Source organism: Dama dama, chromosome 3 (genome assembly GCF_033118175.1).
Source record: "Dama dama isolate Ldn47 chromosome 3, ASM3311817v1, whole genome shotgun sequence".
In the NCBI taxonomy this organism is placed as follows: Eukaryota; Metazoa; Chordata; class Mammalia; order Artiodactyla; family Cervidae; genus Dama; species Dama dama.
The window spans coordinates 61,593,110-61,612,451 of record NC_083683.1 but is presented as its reverse complement, the minus strand read 5'-3'; the positions used below and the strand labels follow the sequence as shown (position 1 = coordinate 61,612,451).

At 38.6% G+C, this 19,342-nt stretch overlaps 1 protein-coding gene and 1 non-coding gene across 2 annotated transcripts; one reads left to right on the top strand and one right to left on the bottom strand.

Annotated features, from left to right (window-relative positions):
* Window positions 1-3,060: 3,060 nt before the first annotated feature.
* On the bottom strand, window positions 3,061-3,118 carry LOC133049411 (small nucleolar RNA SNORD66). Its single transcript, XR_009691312.1, has one exon. It is a non-coding gene; the product is annotated as a small nucleolar RNA SNORD66 (small nucleolar RNA).
* An 11,990-nt stretch (window positions 3,119-15,108) lies between these two features.
* Window positions 15,109-15,982, top strand: LOC133042541 (small ribosomal subunit protein eS4, X isoform-like). The gene has a single exon (XM_061123226.1). It carries the CDS (start codon window positions 15,128-15,130, stop codon window positions 15,917-15,919), a length of 792 nt encoding a protein of 263 aa, XP_060979209.1. The 5' UTR covers window positions 15,109-15,127; the 3' UTR covers window positions 15,920-15,982.
* Window positions 15,983-19,342: the final 3,360 nt, after the last annotated feature.

The window sequence follows — 19,342 nt, the reverse complement described above, 5'->3', positions numbered from 1 at the left end:
CTTTTTCCCACATAGAGTAATTGGCCTAGGCTGAGATCAACTTCTAGAAGAATCACAGGGCAGAGGCCACCAGAGCTTAGATCTGCTTCTGAAAGAATGTTCTTTCCTCCAATAATGTATCAGCAAAGCTAATGAATAACCAGAGTAGGTAAGGTTTAGAGCTGAAAGGATGAGATATTCAATGACTGTGAGTCATGTCTAGGTGCCAAGAAAACCCTTTGCTCAATGTAATGAATTCCAAACATAGTCAAGTTAGTGGTTCTCAAATTTAAGCAAGTATCAGATTTATCTGAAGGGCTTCTTAAACACACATTGCTGGGCTTGCCAACCAGTTTCTGATTAAGAAGGGTCTGAGATGGAGCCTGAAATTGCAAATTTGTAACAGGTTCCGAAATGATGGTGCTAGTGTGGAAAATACACTTGGAGAACCATTGGCTTTGAGACATGAGAGGTAGATCACCAGAAAACCCTAGAAGTCTCACAGCCACAAAAATCTTGGAATAAACTGGTATTCTTGATTCTGTAGAACATGTTAAAATAGCAGTTGCTTTTTCAGATATCATTGACTCATCTATTTTAGACAGAATAGGATGACCCAGCTGTAACTCTGAACCGAGTATTCATTAAAATTCATGTGCATAAAGAAACCTTCCATTCCAGAAAGTCATGGAGTATCCCCTTTATGACTCATTGGAAGACAGGGATGCTGGACCAGCTGAATAATTGTCACCAAATACGTGAGTTAGTTGAAATGTTTCTGCAAAGCTGTCACCACTTATTCCTTCTGCTTTGCCCAAAGCTGCAGATTGCATGAAAGTCTTACTTCTTCATGCTCATTAAAATGTTACAGAGTTGGTCTATAGCCAGCTGTCTAGATTAGTACTAATGAGAGTAATTGTCTCAGATGATATTGTAATTCTAAGCATTAGTAATCCTAACAGGACCCCACTGCACTAGTGGGAGTTGATCTGAGGGACCACCACCACAATTAGTGTCTTTGAACTTGCAGAAATCCTTGGCTTTGAGCAATGAAAGTAAATATGTCTGCTTTGCTGGAACCAGGTTCTAGATCCATTGTTTAGTCACACATTGGAACTAACTACACAAAGGTATATATGACCCACTGGCTCAGACAGTAAAGGATCTGCCAGCAACGCAAGAGACCTGGGTTCAATCCCTGGGTTGGGAAGATCCCCTGGAGAAGGGAATGGCTACCCACTCCAGTATTCTTGCCTGGAGAATCCCATGGATAAAGAGCCTCGTGGTCTATGGTCCACAGGGTCATAAAGAGTCAGACATGACCGAGTGACTAACAGTTTCACACAAGGGTAGTTCCCCTGCTTCTTCATTTGTTGCCAACTTAGATAACTTTTAGTGAATGGGGCAGAAGTGAAATGGAGACTTAATGAAGATACTGTATAAGTAGTGCTGGTGGCCAAATTTCCAGGTGAAGAAAAGGGTATGAGGTGCAAGGATCTGTAGTTACTAATTTAACAAATGTTATGTGCTAAAAACTTTTCTGGGACTGAGAAAACATCAGCAAACAAGCCGAGATTCCTGCCTTCAAGTTGCTAACATCTTTAAACTGGAGAGGGTGGAGATAAAGGGGAATTTTGGTAATGGATAAAGGACTCCAAGGGGCTTCCTAGGTGTCTCAGTAGGGAAAGACTCCACCTGCAATGTAGGAGACACAGGAGATACAGGTTTGATCCCCCGGTGGGGAAGATCCCCTGGAGGAGGGCATGGCAACCCACTTCAGTATTCTTGCCTGGATAACCCCATGGACAGAGGAGCCTGGGGCCTACAGTCCATGGGGCCACACGGAGTTGGAAACAGGTGAAGGGACTGAGCGCACAGCACACAAAGGACTCCACTTGTTTTTTGACATCTTGATAGGTTTTCCAAGATGCAGCTTCCAACATGGGGTAGGTAACAATTATTTGTTTACATAGTAAAGTCATTTGGTCAAGTTTCAAAGTTTCCTGGATAAGAGCATGATCTATGAAAGCTACACGATATCCTTGATTCTATTGGACATATCAGTCTTCTACTAAATGCAGTAGGGAGCCACTTTTAAATCCACTGAGCACAAAAATCTTTTTTTCCAAGAGATTCTGGACATGGATATGGGAAGTGGGACTGGGATGGTGGACAGGGCCCAGGAGTGGGTGTGTGGTGTAGAAGCACAAGAGGTGTGATGCATATTCTTCAGTGTGCAAGATCAGATTCTGAAGTAAAAATCTGGATCAAGGCAGTAGACTGCCCAGTGAAGGTTGTTAAATGATGGAAGATGACAAAGATTTATGCATGGGAATAAAATACACCGAGATATGTTCTGGATGATTTCCAGAGACCAAAGCTAATATCCAAGGCTAGCTTTTATAAGCTTTTAGTGCACTCTTACTTGGGCGAGAAAGATCCCTTTAAAGAGGCCAGAATGAAGCAAATATCCTCTGCCACATAGACGAGGAATAAAAGCAAGCAGATATGAAGTAGGAGATGAGAAAATAGGATTTAATTGCTGTCCTAAGAAACAGAATGGATGCATCAATATATTTATTGCACAATTAATATATGTGTATCGCTCAAGGTTCTCCAGAGAAACAGAACCAACAGGATGTATGTGTATAGAAAGAAATTTACTACAAGAAATTGGCTTATATGACTATGCAGGCTGGGAAGTCCCAATATCTGCAGTCAGCAAGTTAGACATCCGGGACAGTCACTGGCACAATCGCAGCCCAAGCCTGAGGGCCTGGACCCGGAGAGTTGATGGTGTAAATTCCAGTCCAAAGGCTGACAGGATCGAGATCTGAGAAGAGCTAATGTTGAAGTCCAAAGGCAGGAAGAGATCAATGCCCCAGCTTATGCAGTCAGGCAGTAGGAGTTCCCTCATGCTCCTGGGAAGGTCAGTCTTTGTTTTCCTACTCAAGTCTTCAACTGATTTGATGAGGCCCACCCAACGTAGGGAAGACAATCTGTTTTACTCAGCCTACTGATTCAAATGTTAACCACACCAAAAACAACCTCAGAGACACACCCAGAAAAACATTTGACCAAATATCTAGGGACCCAGTGACCCAGACAAGTTGACACATAAAATTAATCATCAAAATATTCCAGGATTGTATTAAGTGCTTTACCTCATTTAATGCTCCCAACAATAAAGAATCCAGGAATCCCCTGGTAGTCCAATGGTTAGGACTCAGCGCTTTCACTCCTGAGGCTTAGGTTCAACCCCTGCTTGATGAAATAAAATCCTACAAGTCTTGTGGTGAGGCCAAAAGAAAAAAATCCAGTAATTATTCTAATTTCTGTATTAGTTGGAGTAACACTAGGTACCATAAGAAATAGACTTAAAACTTAAAAGTGATTTAAATACCATAGAAGTTAATTTCTTGCTCATGTGTCAATACAGCACAGGATTCCTGATCAGCAGGCAGCTCTTCTATCTTGTCGTTCCATCATTCTGTCAGTCCTCATTGTTATTATCTGCATCTAGCCAACAGAAGGGGGAAGGTGGGGGAAATAAAGAAATAATCCACTTCTTATAAGCCTTGGCCCAGAAATGCTGCATGTCATTTTCACAAACATTCCTTTGGTGAGAATTAGTCACCTACCCACACTATGATGTAAGAGCAGCAGAGAAATTTTTCCCTTCCTGGGGAAAACTCCATGCTCTGAACAGGGTACTCAAACTTACGTTCATCTAGCTCTCTGCACAATCTGCTCCTCTAATGCCAAATATCTGTGCTCACCCTTCTTTGAACCCGTAGGACATGCTTACTGCTCCCCAGAAAAGTTAAGCCTCAGTACCATCCACTTTCTGCAGTCACCTCAACTCCACGATCTCTTGGTGATGCATATTTCTCTTCACCAGGTCTCATGGTCTTCTTTAAGTCAAGCAGTCTATAAACTGAAAAAGAAAATGTGCAGTGGCAGAGCAGGGACAGGATATATGCCATCGAAGCTCTCATTTGGATAAAAAAAGAATGGAAAATACACAGCTTTTAGTATTGCTGTTCCACCATTCTCTAGAGCAGGAATAAGCAAACTATAGCCAGTGGGCCAAATCTGAACTACTGCCTGCTTCTGTAAATAAGATATTATGGAAACATAGCCATGCCCAGTCATTTACGTATTGTCTGTGGCTATATTATAATGGTAGAGCTGAATAGTTGTAACAGAGATATGCCCTGCAAAGCCTAAATTATTTGCTCTCTGAACTTGTACAGAAAATGTTTGCTGACCACTGCCCTAGGATCTAACAATTGTCACCTGAATCCAGCTGGAAGAAGATGAAAGTGAGTGTGGAGAAGGTACAGTACTTCCTAGAGCTCTGCTCTAGAAACACCATGCAGAAATTGTATTCACATTCCATCCTCACATGGCCTCACCTAGATATGCGTGGAATAGAGAAATGTAGTCTGTGGCTAGGCAGCCACTTTGCCACTTTCCAATAACTCTATGTTATACAAAGGGGAGTAAGAATGTTGGTGGAGAGCTGGTCAGCCCCACTATTATGCCCATCCTGTGGATTATTCTAAAGTTAAACTTTTAGTAACTTGGGAAGGAGTTCAAGAGAAAGAAGACATATGTATACCTATGGCTGATTCATGTGGATGTATGGCAGAAGCCAACACAATATTGTAAAGCAATTATCTTTCAATTAAAAATAAATTTTTAGAAACATTAGTAACTTGACTAATGACTTCAAATGTGTTTGGAGGTTTTATAACAAAATGGTTAACAATTCAGTCTCTAGAATCAGAAGGACCTGGTTTTGAAGAGTAAATGCTCCATAAATGTTATCAAAATATTCTTGCCTTCATGAAACAGTAGCTCTTGCTAGAGGTTAAAATTTACCTCCTAATCAGTAGCTTGGAATTTGTGAAGTCCTGGTCTAGAGGTCTTTAAGTTTCTTTCCAATTTAGGAATGCTTTCATTGCACATATTTTAGTGGAGCTGTACTGTGTACCTGAGACCATGTGGTGGTGGAGGAACAGAGATTAATGACACTGCTCCAGCTCTTCAGACATTTACAACCTAAGAGGAAAACTGACATGGTGTCAGTGCCTTTTCCTAATACCTGGGGGTAGGAACACTGAACTGGAAAGAACCACAGAGAGTTAAGAGCCACGGTGATTCCTGCCCATCTGACAGCTTTCAGGGTGAACTCCTAAGCACCCAGGCCCTGCTGGCTCTGCTGTGCTTAGGTCCTGCTGGGCTTACCTGTCAAATTCTCCCATCAGTTGGGTCTTTCCTTTGGAATATACCCTTTGTCTTTAGTTCTTGACTTCCTCTTTGTTTATAGTCTTTGTCCCAGGAATCTTTCACTCTAAGTTAATTTTCCATTCTTGTATCATCCCACCTTATTCCTTTGTTTTTAAATTTAAAAGTGATTGACAATTGACGCTTTATTCTAGAAAGTTTGTGAAAACCCCCAATCCTTTTTATTTCATTGGCCTTCTTCCCTTTATATGCCTTGGACCAGAATTTTAAAAACTAGTCTTTGGAACCCTGAGAGAGCCATGGATATGGTCTGTGGAATCTCAGTTTTTGGCAAAAGTTGTTTATGTGTTTATTCCACTGATAAATTTAAAAATTAATGAAAGCATATTCTGGCATCAAAATGATGACATTCTAACTGACCAATTCCTTGTAAACCAAGTGCCTGAGCTTGTGTTTGTATTTATGATTGTGTTTGCATCAAATGGCATCATGGAGTGCTGCCTGACTGAAGGTTTCAATGTTATGACAGTAGAGGAAAGTGGTGAGAGCACTGGGTCATGTGAAATATGAAAGTGTGGATATAGAAAACCAGAAGAAGAAAATAACCTGTACTGTAGCATCTGGTATCATGTTTATTTTATAAGTAGATGTATTATTTGATTACTAACCCGGAAAAATTCATTAACAATAAATATGTCATGAAGTATTCATTATTTCAATAGCTGGATTAAGTACCCATGCAGAGATCCACAATTAATGCTACAATGTTAAAATTATCTTGAACAATTTACAGAACTGACACTCCATGACAATTGTTCTAGGTTCATTGTTCATTGGAAGAGTTTTGATTCTACAGGAAGATTGTTTATTTTGAATTAGGAAACAAAATCATACTTAGGGGAAAGAGTATTTTATCTTGCATTAGTATGGTTGAATTCAAAATATGAAAGTCAATTATATATAGAACCTGACCTGAGGCTGCAACCTTGTATATTAAAGCCTACATTAGCAATGTAGTTGCAGAAACACAACCTCATATATCATATTAAATTGGCGCTGTTAATTTGAATTTTAATGATTTTACAGTTTTGTTAGTATGTAATTTGCAAACTTGCTTTTGTTTTCAGTTGGATAAAAGGTATGAGCAGGTATTTCTTTTATATTCACATAAAATATGTGCATATTTTTTACATTATAATAAAGTAGTGTAAGGCGGCATGGGGAGGGGTGTACCTGCAGGCATGCCTTTCCATTTAAATTGAAAATACACATTATTCAGGTTTAGTAACACTGCATTAAACAACCAACACTCTTCGGACCTCAGGAATTCCAATCTTTGAATCAGCACAGACTGTGAATGAAGGTTTTGATGTAGTTGAGGCGAAATGGGCAGAATAAGGACAGTATTGAGAATATTCTTTGGAAGGACTGATGCTAAAGCTGACTTATTGGAAAAGACGCTGATGCTGAGAAAGAATGAGGACAGGCAAAGAAGGGGATGGCAGGGGATGAGATGGTTGGATGGCATCACCAACTCAATGGACCTGAGTTTGAGCAAACTCCAGGAGATAGTGAAGGACAGGGAAGCCTGGCATGCTGCAGTCCATGGAGTTGCAAAGAGTCAGACATGAATGAGTGATTGAATGACAACAGAATAATAGTCCACTTAAACGAATGTCTATTAACTGATGTTATTACTTTTTTTGTAAGATTACACTGTTCTTATAAAATATTGGTGGTAACACATGGTAGGCTTATTTAATGCTTTACTTAACAAAATGTTACTATAAAATTGTACCAGTTCAGGATGTTTCAAAGTAATGAACCCCTGCTTGTCTTGATCCTCTGCAGCCCACTCTAATCTCTGATCCTCTGTCTCCAGTGTTCTGACACTGGGACCACTCATTCAGTTCAGAACTTTTGACCTTAGGTGGCTGCCTCAACCACACAGGAGTTTGTAAACCAGTGATTACAAGATAGTGAATTCACTTGTAACTGAGACAGGTAGTTAGTCAGTTAATAGAAACAAATAAATTAAAACAGGTTACTTAAAGTATGATATACACATAATGATTTTTTTCTCACTTAATACAAATAATGTACGTTAATTCACCAGTATTTGAGATTTTTTTCTTGTTTTTAATTGAAGCATAGCTGCTTTGCAATGTTGTGCTAGTTTCTGGTGTATAGTTATATATAACTGAATCTTTACATGCTAGTAAAGTAATGCTCAAAATTCTCCAGGCCACACTTCAGCAATATGTGAACCGTGAACTTCCAGATGTTCAAGCTGGTTTTAGAAAAGGCAGAGGAACCAGAGATCAAATTGCCAACATCCGATGGATCATTGACAAAGCAACAGAGTTTCAGAAAAACATCTATTTCTGCTTTATTGACTATGCCAAAGCCTTTGACTGTGTGGATCACCACAAACCGTGGAAAATTCTGAAAGAGATGGGCATACCAGACCACCTGACCTGCCTCTTGAGAAACCTATATGCAGGTCAGGAACCAACAGTTAGAACTGGACATGGAACAACAGACTGGTTCCAAATAGGAAAAGGAGTACATCAAAGCTGTATATTCTCACCCTGCTTATTTAACTTATATGCAGAGTACATCATGAGAAACGCTGGGCTGGAAGAAGCACAGCTGGAATCAAGATTGCCGGAAGAAATATCAATAATCTCAGATATGCAGATGACACCACCCTTCTGGCAGAAAGTAAAGAAGAACTAAAGAGTCTCTTGATGAAAGTGAAAGAGGAGAGTGAAAAAGTTGGCTTAAAGCTCAACATTCAGAAAACAGGATCATGGCATCTTAGTATATATAACATATATATGTATATATATGTTAACATACATACATATATAACATATATCTTAACATATATATACATAACATATATCTTAACATATATGTGTATGTGTGTATATATATGTATGTGTGTGTATATATATATATATATATATATATATATATTCTTTTCCATGTTCTTTTCTCCTGTAGTTATTACAAAACATTGAGCATAGTTCTCTGGTTCTCTGTGCTATATAGTAGCACATTGTATAGTAGCTCATTGTTGGTTATCTATTTTATATATAGTGTATTATATTTTGGACTCCACATATAAGCGATATGATATTTGTCTTTCTCTGCTGACTTCATTTAGTATGATAATCTCTAGGTCCATCCAATTATCACCAATATTTTGATGTGGAGTCCCCAAAAGTATGGTCCCATCACTTAGTGTATAAATACATCCAGTTTCAAATTCTTTAAATTGGAGCAGGAATTTAAACGCATTTTCCATCAAGCTGAGTGCAAAATAATGTCTGATTCCCTTACCCAGTTTTTAAAAATAATGATGTCACATCTATTTCAACAGGGTCTTTTTAGTGGCTTGGCTTTACTAATAGTTTCTAAATCATCCATTTCCTCCCCCTTAGAAATGACCCTTTTGTGCCTATATTTTATTAACATACCTGATAGTTAAAATATATTATTGAGATAACAAGTACAGTTGGACTTGCTAGCCTAAAACAAACAAACAAGCAAAAAACCCAGCAAGTTATTTTTAAGAGCCAAACAGGTTTATTAAAAAATAGTAGTTTCATATTTGCAACTAGAGACACACAACTATGGTGAACCACAAGCAAGTCTAGGTAAAACTACTAAAGAGAGGAAAATCTTTTATAAAGGAGAAGAATAAGTTGGGAGGGGCTATGATAAATAAAACGTCCATTGCAGGAAACGGGAAGTTTGAAGTATAATGACTTTTCATTGGCTGAGTTGCGATAGTGTCTCATTGGCTGAGCTGTTGCCAGGGGTGGAGAAATTTTTTTTCTTCCTCCAGCTTTGGCCTCCAGAACATGCAAAGTATGTCTCCTCCTGTTGGAATCTGTATATTAATGTTGAGTGATCCCCGTTCTGGCCTCCAACTCCATTTTAGTGAAGTTTCCTTTTATTAATTTTCACAGATTAAGGGGCTTTGCGAATTAACCCAACTGACTTTCGGTAAGCAAATAGCTCAACTGATGTGAATATTGTGAAGGCAAATTGAAGAGTAGAATCTTTTAAGCAGTAGGTGTTATAAGCATCAGTCAGCATGTTTCACAGACAGAATAAAGAGCATGATGTACCATTTAACCTGGTTAAATGGAAGTCAGTTTTTTTTTTTTTTTAAGCTTCTATTTTAGAATATATAGTGTGAAAAATATTTAAGTACAAAATGCTGTGGAGGCCCAAAGAAGGGAGCTACTAAGTACCTATGATTCTAGATCTTTTCAACCCCTTATAAAATCCCAGAAATAAAAAAATTACTTTTAACAATTTTATTTCAATATCGTCACTAATTCAAATATCAGTGAATTATTCTAATACAAAAGGTTAATCTGGATTTATATATTTTTTCTTAAATTCGGGGGGGGGCACTGTGTACTATATAGTTTTGAAAGATCAATAATCAATACATCAATTGTTGTTTTAAATTATCTGATGTCCTGTGTAGTGAAGAGTTAGAATTCCCAACAAAGATTTTTCATCTTGGCAGAAAGGGCAAATTCTGTGCTCACACCACACAGGTCTCATCAATGTTTTATCTTCTGGAGTATTCAGGTACCTCTTCTCCCTTATCTATCCCTGGCACTGATCGAGTCTCTTCACCTCAGTCTTCCCTCCTGGATCCAATTTTTATTGGTCTCTCCTTTATCAGAAGTCCTAGAGCCTGTACCATTTAATGATACCCTTCTTGGATCATTCACTGCCCATTCCATGTATTTATGCCTTTTCTTTTTACAGCTGACTGCAGGTCTCTTGGCAGAGGATCAAATCTCCCATGTATTTTTTCTGTTCATGGCACCTTTACATCACAGGTACAAATAATTGCTTGTTGAGTTGAATGGAAACAACCAGCAGGCTGCTAAAAGAAAAAGACTGAAGGTATATTTCATAAAGTGACTAGATGTCTCTGAGGAATTATTAAATATTTATTCAGTAGCAAATGCTGTGAAGGACAGGTCAGAAGCACAGGTGACAACTGGCATGTGATGTGGGGGTGAGGGCCAGTCTTGTAAGGACTGAACACTTGACCTGTGGAATCTGATGTTCTCTCCCAGTAGATGGCGTTAGAACTGAAATGAGTTCTGAGACACTCAGTCGGTGTGTGGAAAATTGCTTGTTGTCACGTGGGAGACCCCCACTTCCACCCTACACATGCTCCATTGATATCAGAACTTAATCTCTCTTTCCCATCTGGTCATCTAGTTCAGAGTCTTTGTAATTTTACCTCCTCTAAGGTTCTTTAAGACCATTATTCCTCCCACCCCCAACACACCCAAGCACACATCATGCTTTCCTCTCTTTCCCTGTCCAAGAAACTCTCATCAGAAATGTTCAGAGACAGTATCATCTACCTCTCACGCCTCTCTATTTTCTGTTTTATCGTTGTTGCAGGTTACTGAAATTGACACTGTGTGCAGAATGTTGGTGTGTCCTTTTGGGCTCCATACTTGTGACAAGGAAGGAGAGAGGTGGGATTTGACTCAAAAGTGAAGACGAGCTTCTTTGTAAACTGACAGCCTTGCCTTGTGCCACAGGGGAAACTCTGGATCTAAAACGGCTGGTCGAAGGGGTCCTGCATTGAGACAAAAGGACCAGATCATTGTACTCCTGCCTTTATCCACCCTTCGAGGTAGACTTGTCTCACAAAGGTTGTGACCTTGAGTGAAGTAGTTCTCCGTTGCTGGGTAATTCCTGAAGGAGCTGACAGCTGAAGGCTCGAAACTCATAGCACTTCCAGCTGCAGGAGCCACAGGTCCGGCCTTGGAGGAGGATCCAAGGCATATCCCGGTTCCATCACAAGGGTTAACAGTTGAATGCTATGTCCTTAGGAACTTCTCTTTCTCAAAGGTCTTTTTTTTTTTTTTGGAGTAGAGTTGATTTCTAGCATTGTGTTCATTTCAGGTATATAGCAAAGTGATTGAGTTATACATATATTCATTCCTTTTCAGGTTCTTTTCTCATATAGGTTATTACAGAATATTGAGTAGAGTTCTCTGTGCTATGCAGTAAGTCCTTGTTGGTTCAGTTCAGTTCAGTCTCTCAGCTGTGTCTGACTCTTTGCGATCCCATGGACTGCAGCACACCAGGCTTCCCTGTCCATCACCAACTTCCGGAGCTGTTCAATCTCATGTCCATCGAGTCGGTGATGCCATCCAACCATCTCATCCTCTGTTGTCCCTTTCTCTTCCTATTCTAAATCTTTCGCATTGGTTATCTATCTTCTATGTAGTAGTGTGTGTATGTTAATTCCAAGCTCATATCCCTCCTTCCCACAGTTCCCTTTTGGTAAGCATAAGTTTGTTTTCGATATCTGTAAATCTGTTTCTGTTTTGTAAATAAGTTCATTGTATCATTTATTTAAATTAAATTTCACATATCAAAAGTCTTTTTTTAGTTAAAAAAAGAAAAACTAAACATTTGTAAATCCTTTCTCTTTATATCATGCCATAAAAAAATTTTTTTTTATCAAGGCAGTATGAACATCTCTTCATGACCAGAAGAAAGATCCATATAAGGATGTGCTTAAAAAGGCAAAACTTTACCAGAGATCAGTATTTCAAGACAGGGTAGAGAAACATTCTCTTTTCTAGTCAAAATAATTTAATTTGAATCGAAATTTCTTTTATTTTGTTTATTTGCTAGTTTGCTATTCCTATGCCCTGCTTTGGCTTAATTTTCATTCTAAACTATGAAAGAGTCCAGGGTTTTGTAAAGTCGTCCTGCAGTCTATGACAGAGCTGAGAGTCATGCTAAAATGGTCTCCATCTTAGATAAAAATCCAATCTCCCCAAATAAGAACTTCAAATCTTCTATTTAAGAGAATCACCTAACCCCAATGCCAGATCTGACCTGATTCGTGAGCAGACTCAATGTAGGTTTCAATTCCAGATGTCCTGCTCAGTAGCAAAAAGAAGATATCAGCCAGTTGAATTACATTTTAATATTTTCTATTCATACTGAATACTTTGGGTTTAATAGCAGAGCATAAAAGTCCAACTCATCTGAAATATGAACTACCATTTGTTATTATCAATACTGTGTATCATCATTACCAGCCTCATATTTCAAGAGGACAGCTGGTACTTGCAAGGTCAATGACAATTTTCTATAAAAACCCCAAATGAAAGGACTACAGAGATCAAAGATTTGAGACAATCGTACACAGAAAAATTGCCATATGCCTCATCCATTCCAAAAATTGGGTTTTTATTTTTGGTATCTATGATAGAGAGATCGGAGGGAATTGAAAAGGAGGATTTAGTAAAAAGCTATCAATAAAAGACTGTATGTACTCTCCAACATAAGTCGAACATTCCATAAGAAAAGTTGCTAGGGAGAAATATACCCAGATAATTGTTGCTACTGAATGTCCCACTCCCTGTTGGTAAATGCATTTTGAGAAAACTTGATGCTAATATAGAATGATTCAATTATACAGCAGGATAGTAATGGTCTCACAGACGGATGAAAACAAATCAAAATCAGCTCAGTGGTACCGAAGAATGGATGTAGGCATGCTGTGGTTGGCTTTCAATGACCTTGGTGTATTCACATTAATGGAAGAGGGATACCAGATTTTCAAAGCTTTTTGATTTTTCAGAACTAAACAGCAATCAAAGTTATCATAGCCATGACTGAAAAAAATCTCACTTTTTCTTGCTTTAGGGGAATAATGGAGTTATTATGAGAAATTATCCAAATCCAAGATATTCAGCCCAAATGATGCCAGCATGTATTTCAAAGATCTCGATTCTGTGCTTGAATGGAGTCAAACGACACAGGCATTTGGCAGCAGTAGGAGGAGACACAGGATGCTCCCAATTATTTCAGCTTTCCATGTGGCTCACCCCACACATTTGCCTTCATTTTGAAGTCATCAGTTGAAGCTGTTTAGAGAACACTGTGGAAGGGAAAGAGTGACTAGGCTAGAAAAATGGAGAACATTGCCAGGACCTAGGAAAACGATGTAATAAGCGAAGGTTTATTTCAAGCCCCTATAATTTCTCTACTGGACATTTTCTTGCCTTGATAATATTTGATCACTCCTTTCAAGCTTCATGAGTATTTGTGCTCATTCTTTGGACCTTCCCTCCATTTTCTTGTCAAACTCTATGTTCTGGTCTGCTAGGAACTTGGAAAGGCATGCATATGCAAATGCCTGTTTTATGGATGAAAAATGTTTGTTTTATGGATGTTTTATTTTACTCAAAACATTAAATAAAAGGGATGAAAATTGAGTTATTCCCAACTTATGTCAGAGATTCAGCAGTCCCAACACAGCTGTGTCTGCTCCAGATTACAGCTACTTTATTATTGAGATTATGATCACCTTGAAGTGAAGTGAAAGTCACTAAGTCATGTCTGACTCTTTGTGACCCATAGACTATACAGTCTATGGAATTCTCCAGACCAGAATACTGGAGTGGGTAGCTGTTCCCTTCTCCAGGGGATCTTTCCCCAGATAATCACACCTAGGACACGGGAGTGCATGGTAGAAGGTGATAGTCAAGTGTCCTACTTACTATGCATGAGTGGGCACAAGGGCTCAGTTACTGCAGATAACGCCTTCCACCCTGACATTTTTTCCCTGCAGCTCCTTTTGACACCCTCATTTCAAATTATCTTAAATTATACTTGGATGCCCTGTTTCAGCATCCAGTTCAACCCCAGTCCCTTCATGTACATCACACATTCCCAACAATGGGATAAACACTTATTTGCTGAGTCTCCAGGAACTGTAAGATACATTGCATGATCATTGTTTTCTACAGCCCACCTATTCATCCCCCTCCACTGTTGATGGCAACACCAGAAATCAGTTCTTCCTTGTCTCTCTCCCTGTATTCTCATGGAAAATAGTCTATAATGGGCAATTTGAAATTAAACGTAAATTCAATACAGAGTTATCTCTCTAACACATCTTCGCATTTTTTAAAAATGATTTTATATTGGAGAATAGCCAAATAACAATGTTGTGATAGTTTCATGGTCCAGCCATTCACATGCAGGTATTCATTCTTTCCAAAACTCCCCTCCCATCCAGGCTGCCATATGACATCAAGCAGAGTTCCCTGTGTTACACAGTAGGCCCTTGTTGGTTATATATTTAAAATATAGCAGTGTATATATGTCAAGCACAAACTTCCTAACTAGTCCTTTTCTCTACCCTTCCCTCCTGGCTGGTAACCATAGGTTCATTCTCTAAGCCTATGAGTCTGCTTCTTTCTACGATGGAATATCATCTAGCCATTAAGAAGAATCAGTGCCAATAGCAGCAACATGATGGACCTAGAGATTGTCATACTGAGTGAAGTAAGTCAGACAGAGAAAGAAATATCATATGACATCCTTTATAGGTGGAATCTAAAAAGAAATAATACAAATGAACTTAAATATTTACAACACATCTTCGCATTTTAAAAGTAAAAGCTTTGCTTCTTTTTATGGAGTTGCATATACACACAAGCAGAAGAGTGAAGTAGGTGTGTCTATGCACAGGGAAATGTATGGAGGGGAAATAGGGTGCAGGTGGACGACTTCCCTAAGCCTATGTAAGTCTTGGGGTTGGCCCAACTTACCCAAGACTCAGAACAGGCACCTGTGAATGAGTGACAATGTACTTGTATATTTATTGACAACAGAAAAATGATGCCTTTTGCTGTTTTTCTCATTGGCAGTAATCACTGTTTAACATACTACATATATTTTATCTATTCATCTACTTTATTTTCTCTGTCCCTACTAGAATATATTACCATTGCCTAGACCAGTGCCTCATATATGGTAGATACTTAATTTAAACTTTTGAGCTCTTTTCGTGCCTAGCGCAGCCATGGCTCGGGGTCCCAAGAAGCACCTGAAACGCGTAGCAGCTCCAAAACATTGGATGCTGGATAAACTGACTGGTGTGTTTGCCCCTCGTCCATCTACCGGCCCCCACAAGCTAAGGGAATGTCTCCCCCTAGCCATTTTCCTAAGGAATAGACTTAAGTATGCCCTAACTGGAGATGAAGTAAAGAAGATCTGCATGCAGCGTTTCATTAAGATCGATGGCAAAGTCTACACAGATATAACCTACCCTGCTGGTTTTATGGATGTCATCAGCATTGATAAGACTGGAGAGAATTTTCGTTTGATCTATGACACCAAGGGTCGCTTTGCTGTTCATCGTATTACACCTGAGGAGGCCAAGTATAAATTGTGCAAAGTAAGAAAGATATTTGTGGGGACAAAAGGAATCCCTTATCTGGTAACCCATGATGCTCGTACCATCCGTTACCCTGATCCCCTCATCAAGGTGAATGACACCATTCAGATTGACTTGGAGACTGGCAAGATTACTGATTTCCTCAAATTTGACACTGGTAACATGTGCATGGTGACTGGAGGTGCTAACCTGGGAAGAATTGGTGTGATTACAAACCGGGAGAGACATCCAGGTTCTTTTGATGTAGTTCATGTGAAAGATGCGAACGGCAACAGCTTTGCCACACGGCTCTCAAACATTTTCGTTATTGGCAAAGGCAACAAACCATGGATCTCTCTTCCCCGTGGAAAGGGTATTCGCCTTACCATTGCTGAGGAGAGAGATAAGAGATTGGCAGCCAAACAGAGCAGTGGATAAAATGATCTCTATGTGATGTGATTGGAAAAATCTTTGTACTTAATTAAAGATAATACCAAGTGATTAATAAAAAAAAATAAACTTTTGAATAAATTATTTATATGAATGCTGCATTTTTATATATACTTTTATCAGTTATATGTGTTGTAATTTTTTTCCTACTGTGTGCTCATCTTTTCACTGTTTCTATGGTGGTTTTGGTTAATAGCAGTTCTTAATTTTAATGTGCAGTTAACTCTTGGACAACATGGGTTTGAACTGCATGGGTCCACTTACACAGAGATGTTTTTCAATAAATATGTACTATGGGACTTCCCTGGCAGTCCAGTGGTTAAGCCTCTGTACTTCCACTGCAGGGGATGCAGGTTCTATCCCTGCATGTAAGATCCCACATGCCATGTGGCATGGCCAAAAAAGGAAAAAAATGTACCACAGTACGACATGATCTCTATTTGCTTGAATGCGTCCTCCTTAGATGGAGGAAATCTAGGCATAGAGAGCTGACTGTAAAATTATATGTGGATTTTTTACTGCATGGGGAGTTGGTATCCCTAAACCCTTAGCTGTTCAGGGGTCAACAGTAGTTGCATTTAATTATTTTCCTTTAGGATTACTAATAATTGTGTCTAGTTAGATGATTCCTTCCCTCTTTCAAATCTATGAAGATATTCTATGTTAACGTTTTGGGGTTTTCCTGGTGGCTCAGTGGGTAAAGAATCCTCCTGCAATGCAGGAGACACAGGAGACATGGGTTCAGTCCCTGGGTCGGGAAGATCCCCTGGAGGAGGGCATGGCAACCCACTCCAATATTCTTGCCTCAAGAACCCCACGGGCAGAGGAGCCTGATGGGCTACAGTCCACGGGGTCACAGAGTTGGACACAAATGAGGCAACTGAGCAGCCGCAACATGTTGACATTTTAGAGCATTATTGGGTTTCTCCTTCAACTGTCGGTCTTTACTTTTGCATATGATGTGAAGTAAAGGATTAATTTTCTTAGCAATGGTTTAGCATCATGATTGAGTATTGCAATATTCCCAGTGATTGGCAGTGCTTCTTACTGTATATCAAGCATACATATATACTTGCAGCTATTTTAAATATTCTCATTATAGTTTATTTACAATGTGATAATTTCCGCTGTACAGCAAAGTGACTTAGTTATACATAATATATTATTTTTCATATGATATATTTTATCATAGGATATTATAGTTCCTGGTGCTGTACAACAGGACCTTGTTGTTTATCCATCCTATATATAATCATTATCATCTTTTATATATTTGCAACTATTTTTATACTTACAGCTTTTTTTGGACTCTATTTGTCCTATTGGTCTAAGTATCTTTCCCACCCTTTTACATGAAGTATTGCTATCTGCTAGAGTAGGTCCTCCTACTTAATTTTTCTTTTTCAAGAGGTCATGATACTTTTAGCTCTTTGTATTTTCATATAAATATAATAATAGCTTATATTACTAAAGCCCCCCAACAGACATCTATTGAGGTTTTACTAGAATTACATTGAATCTATAAATCAATTAAGGGAGGGTTGAAATCCTAATAATATTGAGTCCTTTCAGGAAATGGATTCAAATTGCATTTGGAAACAGGTAAATAATGAATAGAAGAGATGGGAGGATAAATGAATGGGGTGGACATATAAACAAATGGATAAATTAACAGATATATGAGTTCTTTACTAAAGTTACTTAATATCCAATGTAAACTGACCATAAACAAGTCACTTTATTAGTTCCCTAAATAATAGATGAGATGATTGCCAGTACCATTCCAGTTCTAAGTTGATTCTCTGGTAAGATGATATGGCCTTAGGTTTTATACTTCAAGTTTGGGGCCTTGATGGTGAAGAGCTTCATTACCACATGAGATAAAAGCAGTGATAGTGAGCATCTCTGTGACTCACTTAAGATCTACTATCTTAAATTCTTGATCATTTTCACCACAATTTGTAATGTAATAATATTTTTTCAGAAAATCAACTTTGGCTCTGTTGATTCTTTCTCCTGTATGTTTACTTTCATTATCATAAATTTCTGCTCTTTATTCTACTTCTGTTTTCTCTTTCCTTTGGGTTTATTTTGGTCTTTTTTAAAACCTCTTTTGGAGAAGGCAATGGCAACCCGCTCCAGTACTCTTGCCTGGAAAATCCCACGGACGGAGGAGCCTGGTAGGCTGCAGTCCATGAGGTTGTCAAGAGTCGGACATGACTGAGTGACTTCACTTTCACTTTTCACTTTCATGCATTGGAGAAGGAAATGGCAACCCACTCCAGTGTTCTTGCCTGGAGAATCCCAGGGACGGGGGAGCCTGGTGGGCTGCCGTCTACGGGGTCACACAGAGTCGGACATGACTGAAGCGGCTTAGCAGCAGCAGCGGCAAAATCTCTATAGATGTGTGCTTAGCTCACTATCAGCCTGTTTTCTAATATCTGCATAGTTGAAAAGTGATTTGAAAGTGTTAGTCACTCAGTTGTGTCTGACTCTTTGTAACCCCAAGGACTGTAGGCCGCCAGACTCCTCTGTCCATGAAATTCTCCAGGCAAGAATACTGGAGTGGGTAGCCATTTCCTTCTCCAGGGGATCTTCCTGACCCAGGGATCCAGCCCTGGTCTCCTGCATTGCAGACAGATTCTTTACCATCTGAGCCACCAGGGAAGCCCAATATTTGCATATAAGAATATAAATTTTCTTCTTGCTTAGCTGTGTCCCACAATTTTTGATATATGGTGTTTTTATTATGATTTAGTTAACTATTTTCTAATTGCCATTATGATTTTCTTTACATAATATGGTTGTTTTAGAAACATATTTTAAAAATGTCCAAACATATGGGGATTTTCTTGTTCTCTTTTTCACTTTCATTTCTAGCTAAATTGCAGTGTGGTCAAAAGATTTCAATTATTTAAATTCTGATGGGTCAGTAATTAATTTCATAAACTTCCCTGTGCCCTTCAAAAGAATAATATTCAGCAGATGTTGCTGCTGCTTTCGATACATGCCCACTAAGTCAAATGCATTAATTACACTGATCTTTTTTCTGTTTTTATAATAAACTCTTGCCTCTGTGTTGAACAGTTAACTAAAAGAAGTGTGTCTTAAAGCTCCTACTATATAATCATGAATCTCATTAATTTTCTCTTATAGGTATATGCATTTTTGATTCATGAATTTTACCACAATATTATATATTTCATACAAATTTGAAAAAACAGTATTTCTGGTATATTGTTGTCTGATTCTCTGGTAATGCTTTCTTGTTTTGAGATCCATTCTTTGTAATGTTGTAATACCAGATTTTGTGGGAGGGAAGGAATTATAGTTTTATATGGCATATACTATAGTTTGTATGTATATATGTAGTTTATATATGGTATATATTTTAAATTATTTTATTTTTAA